The sequence below is a fragment of the Triticum urartu genome, unplaced genomic scaffold, assembly GCF_003073215.2.
Source record: "Triticum urartu cultivar G1812 unplaced genomic scaffold, Tu2.1 TuUngrouped_contig_4317, whole genome shotgun sequence".
In the NCBI taxonomy this organism is placed as follows: domain Eukaryota; kingdom Viridiplantae; phylum Streptophyta; class Magnoliopsida; order Poales; family Poaceae; genus Triticum; species Triticum urartu.
Genome location: NW_024114896.1, coordinates 1 through 5220, shown reverse-complemented (window position 1 = coordinate 5220; position 5220 = coordinate 1). Strand labels below are relative to the sequence as shown.

General features: G+C 46.6%; 1 protein-coding gene across 1 annotated transcript; it reads right to left on the bottom strand.

The window, feature by feature from the left end:
- Positions 1 to 2372: 2372 nt before the first annotated feature.
- Positions 2373 to 4957, bottom strand: LOC125527652 (anaphase-promoting complex subunit 10). The gene is made up of 6 exons (XM_048692163.1): positions 4714 to 4957; positions 4541 to 4601; positions 4346 to 4438; positions 3773 to 3843; positions 3170 to 3274; positions 2373 to 2736 (listed from the first exon to the last, which is right to left on the bottom strand). Exons 1-6 carry the CDS (start codon positions 4899 to 4901, stop codon positions 2667 to 2669), a joined length of 588 nt encoding a protein of 195 aa, XP_048548120.1. The 5' UTR covers positions 4902 to 4957; the 3' UTR covers positions 2373 to 2666.
- Between the last annotated feature and the right edge of the window lie 263 nt (positions 4958 to 5220).

Below are 5220 nucleotides of genomic sequence, written 5' to 3'. Positions count from 1 at the left end.
CGGCGGGCGGGGGCGGGATAGAGTGAGTGCGGGCCGAGGGCGCGGGGGGTGGAAGGCGGGTCGGGGAAGAAAATCTTGACTTTTCGCCTGATGGTGTGGGCCAGCCGCGCTTTTTCCTTGCGCCGGAGCCCCCGATCATCCCCCAGTGCGTCGGGTTCGGCCTGCGGCCACCGGGCGGAAAAAAGGGCCGAACCGACGCTTTTCATCGTCCTGGGGGTGCGACTGGAGCGTCTTTTAGTGCCGGCGCCAAAAAAATGGTCTGAGGTGCCTGTTGGGGACGCGGCTGGAAATGCTCTAAACAAGCCGGATCAAAATATAGCTCCCACCTCTCATCTTGTCATCTTTATGTTCGTGTGGTGTGGTCACTATGCATGCAGTATCTCCATCTGTGAGCTACTATAGCCCAAATTTTTTGTCCGCATGCCATGTAAATGGAACGCTCACTACTCACTAGCTAGCTACCCTCTTCTACGCATGTGCATGACACTCACCTACCTATATGTACCGCAGAGTACGCTAATTAGTGCATGGCACAGTTACTTAACTAAGCTACTTTTCCACACATGCATGCTATAGTTTTACAACGTCTTCTCCGTATAATATATGATACGCACACTTATACATATTAAAAAAATAGTTTTACAACGTCCCCCTTACCCCACTCACTGGCTATACATGAGCCTATAACTCAAAAAACGAGCCTATTTTCTCCATGCAACTAAAAATGTTTTGCGCGATCGAACACACTCCCTCTGTAAAAATAAATATAAAAGTGTTTATATCACTAAATACTCTTATATTTCTTTACAGAGGGAGTATTAATTTGCACGATGAAAGAAACACCTGGCAAAACCCCTCCTGCTATGGACACCCTGACTAGATTGCATTGTTTTCTTATTCTCATTTTGCTGACAAATTTCGGTTGATAAATAGAAGCAGCTGGTGGCCAAATAAAGCAATGTATATGCAAAGAAAAAGGTGGCTTGCTCTCCTGCTGTCAGTTCTGCTGCACCAATTTGATCGTAAAAAGTTTAAGATTCCTGACTCCGCACCCTGGCGTCAATATACAAATCTCTTCGCTTTACGGTAATCCATGCCCTAGATGCAAAGAATGCAGAAAGAGATCATACAACTAGGAGATAAAGGGGATCGTCCGATCAGGAATCTGGAAGGACGTACGGGTATCTCTCCCTCCTTTAATTTAAATTTGATCTTAATTTGTTCTAAAAGCAAAGAGGAAGCCCCCTGGTTTGGGCTTTCACTTTATTAGTGCTTGAATTCACGAAAGAACAAATATAAAATTGCTAGGTGATGATTAGTGTTTTATTAGTCCTTTGACGCTAGACCAGGACTACCGATTAACTAGATGTCATGGCAAGCTAGGAGTACCGGTTTTACAAGAATAGGAAGGGAAACATAAGAACATGAAAAGCGTCAAGTGGGGACAAGTTTCTGCTAAAACTATCACGGCAAGAAGATAATAATATAATTTAACACGAGGTAAGAATCAGCGAAGATTTTTGTTGTGCAATCCCATGCACAATAATTCACATGAAAACGTTCTCATGGTTCAGTCTTTTAATCTGAAAGAGAAAAACACATTTTTTAGGAGAACAGCACGTAGGTTTCCCTAGTGCATATTAATTTTGTAAAAGTGTAAAGAAAGAAGCATTATTGGCACTGGAATATCCAGTGGTGCTGGATTGCAAATGAATTCTCCTGAACAATAATAGTATCTCGCAGAGGTGTGTCACAGTAAAACAAAACAGTGAGCTACATTCATGTTTGCACCGCAAGGACTCACCAAGGAAGGAGGCCGGAGCCGCTCATATACATGCATGCCTGCAATATTAAAGTGGCCACCTACCCATACACATACACTGTCGCCTGCCTGCTGACCTACGAACAGAGTAATACTACTACTCTTCTTTGACATGTTTGTTTGTGACTCGCCGAGACAGATAAACTACACTCTATGATCCCTCAAGACAGACAAATTAACACACATGTCTTAATCCTGCTAATTTATCTATTTATTCTTTAGGGAATGCTAATTTATCTATTCTATACGGAGCTATACAGTGTTGTAATATTGTATTTCTCTACCGGAGCATGCACCTGAGAAACGAAACGATAAGAAGCAACGGAATTTCAAGAAGAGCGCACTTGCTGGCTGGCATCATGGCGACCGACCATGGCCTTCATTTATGTTTACGGATCAGTCGCCGCAGGCCACCGCCATTGTCAGCCATGGCCGGCCGGCCGGCCAGCCACAGGTCCCCGGCCTTACTGCTTTCAGCAGCGGCAAGTGGCAACTGAGGCAAAATGGCAATAAAAATAAAAGGCTTCCACTGTAGCTGTAGGGAGAGAAATAACCAGGAGAAACTTCCAATCCATTCCAGAAATAGTGAAATGTTACATTAAATGGAGGAAAAAGATGTACTACCAAGAATACATGGATGGAATGGAATACAACATGAATTAGTACGTGTTAGATGTTCAGAGAGACAGCCTAATGCTTCAGCAGCAACTTAATCTACAGTAGTACATGATAACATATGCTGGATACTTCAGTGACTCGTTTGTCATGGAGGACTGAAGCGCACAGGCCACACGATAAAGGTCTCTGATATGGAGGATCCCACGCGACCAGGGTTCACGAACCATCACCTGATGGTGGAGTACATGATGCATTCCCTGGAAGTGAAGTGGAAAGGCTGGTGGGGAACGGGGTTCCTGAAACACAAGAAGCAGGAACGCATCAGGATGGCAACACTACAGTTCAATCTCTGGTGCACGCATGCACTACTCCACTCACACAATTCAATTAGGGTCATCAGGACATTATGTCGTACAACATGTGATTTGCTTGTAAACATCTACGGAGTAGTCCTCTACGCGAACTCGGACTGTAGTCAGGTATCGGTCAGCACTGTATGTGATTCGCGTGTCAGCATCTAGCTAGGAAATCTGACTACGGGTCAACAAACAAATAAACCAGGGTACCAACGGTACACTCTTCCTGTCCGATTTTTCTTTTGTTTGCATGGTGCTTGCATTTGGCCTTTTGTCTTACACAGGCAAACACTAGAAATGATTTACTATATATAGACGTAAAACAGAATGCTAATAGATGGCTGGGTGGCTGCATGTAAAGTATTCAACTTACGGTCGTGGCCCATATATCTTGATCTGCCGGACATGGGTGTCCCTCCCGTTCAGGTGATTGGCCAACACCGCGATTTGGAGCATAAATGTATGAATGAATGTTTCTCTGCACAAATATGCCAAGAAAAAAGGGTCATGCAACTGTCTGCAAAGGCAGTAAAACTAAGCAGTGGGATCCAAACAATATCATTCTGACATTAGTTCTGAAATCCTCACATATTTCTAGAGTGTACTCGTGGGCAAATTATATGTCAAATTGGAAGCTATTGGCATATTACAACACTGAAATGAGTTTGGTGAACATCAGATATTCTTGCACTTAGACGGAGTATCTAAAATTGTCAAAGTCCAACGAAAATTCAGCTGCTAGCAAAACAACATCAACAACATAGTAAACCATGGAATTTATGCAAGCAGTGGCCTGCACAGCCAGTGTGCTGAAAATATGAATCATCTAACATGTTGACATGGAGTTTAATTATTACGGGAATTGCAAACATAAATCCATAGTATGTCATCAGATGTCCTTCTGAAATTGCAATGCCTAGAGGAAGGAAAATAAAGGCATCATAGGGCTGACAGGATTAAGTTACAAAATCCATACCGGGGATCAGTGCCAGATAATGATATATGAACCCATCCTACTGGCTTCAAAAGGTCCACCGTTTTAATTTCCTGGAAGCATGGTAAATATAGTGGCTCATTATTTCAGATCAAAGACAATATTATCAGTTGTAAATTTGAATTTTCAAGGATCGGTTCAGTGTTCACTGGACAAGTATGCGCAATGCAGAGGAATTGCAGAAAGAGATCAAGTTTCCCAATCAATATTTCAATAAGGTAATCCTATGATAGTCTTCTTCTTCTTTTTTGCCGGAATCCTATGATATGTCAGAATATGATGCGACAATAAGGTAGTGAAATCCATGACTACAACACATCAGAACATGCAGTAGCCCCCAGCTCTGGAAACCCGAATGCACAGACCAGATTCTTTCTAGTCTGCTGCAAGATGAGGACCAGGGTTGGAAATCGAAACTGAAAGGGCCAGGCATCAAATGCCATCCGCAAGCAACAGCATTTGCAGAGTGCTCTCACCATCAAGCACAGATCATCATAAGTATAATTCAGAGATGCGTGCGTGTTCTCACTGCTATGTTCAGAAACGAGGTTTTACCTTGAGATTGTGGAAGCCGTCGCCGGCCCGGATGGAGATCTTGCTGGGCGTGTAGCTCTCGTCCAGCTTGAAATCCACGTAGAGCACAACAAGCTGAAGCCCCCAATCCAGCAACAGATTAAGTCAGAAGAGAAAAAGGATCAAACGCCATTCAGACAAAATGTAACGGAAGCAGCAGCGACTCATGGTGCGCACCTGCAGCTGCACCTTCTTCTGGAACTGGATGTTGACCAGGTGCGGCTGCGCGCCGGCCGACCTGACAAAAAAAAAATCCACCGACGACGGCGGCTCAGCCTGTGATTCCGCGAGACAGAACGAGGAGAGATTTCGACGGGGGGAGACGAGGAGGATGGGTAGGGGGTGCTTACTGCCAGTAGGTGTCGAGGCTGTCGTCGCGGAGGGAGGCGACGCCGTTGCCGGGCTTGCAGGAGCTGACGCTCCAGGCCGCCGTCTTGGCCATCTCCCGCATGTCCCCCTCCACCGACAGCTCCGGGCAGCCCTTCAGCCGCCCCGCCGCCGGCGTCGCCGCCGCCTCCTCCTCGCCGTCAGACTCCATCGATTTGGGGGGAGAGAGAGCGGGTTTGCCCTTACGACTGTGGCCCGGAAGGGGGGACAGAAGAGCGAACCAAAGAGGCCCGTCCGGCCTGCCTACCATGTCCTAGGCGAGGCCCAGGTTTAGCTGCCCGCGCTGGGCCCGGCCCACGTTCGCGAAGCTTGACCGCGGTCAAGGACGCTTCTCGGAGAAGCCTTCTCCACCATTTCGCTTCCACCCGACCACGCTCCCGCTCTTGCCTGCCGCCATGGACGGATGGATGAGCCGAGCTCGCTCCCCATCGCGGCGCGCCACGCCATCGCATTCCCCTTTCCAGGCGGCG

Coding starts and splice junctions, on each gene's coding strand:
- LOC125527652 (XM_048692163.1), bottom strand. CDS start 4,901: ATGGAGTCTGACGGCGAGGAGGAGGCGGCGGCGACGCCGGCGGCGGGG. Junction 4,602..4,713: donor AGCCTCGACACCTACTGGCA/GTAAGCACCCCC, acceptor TTTTTTTGTCAG/GTCGGCCGGCGCGCAGCCGC. Junction 3,844..4,345: donor ACGGCTTCCACAATCTCAAG/GTAAAACCTCGT, acceptor CCATGCTTCCAG/GAAATTAAAACGGTGGACCT.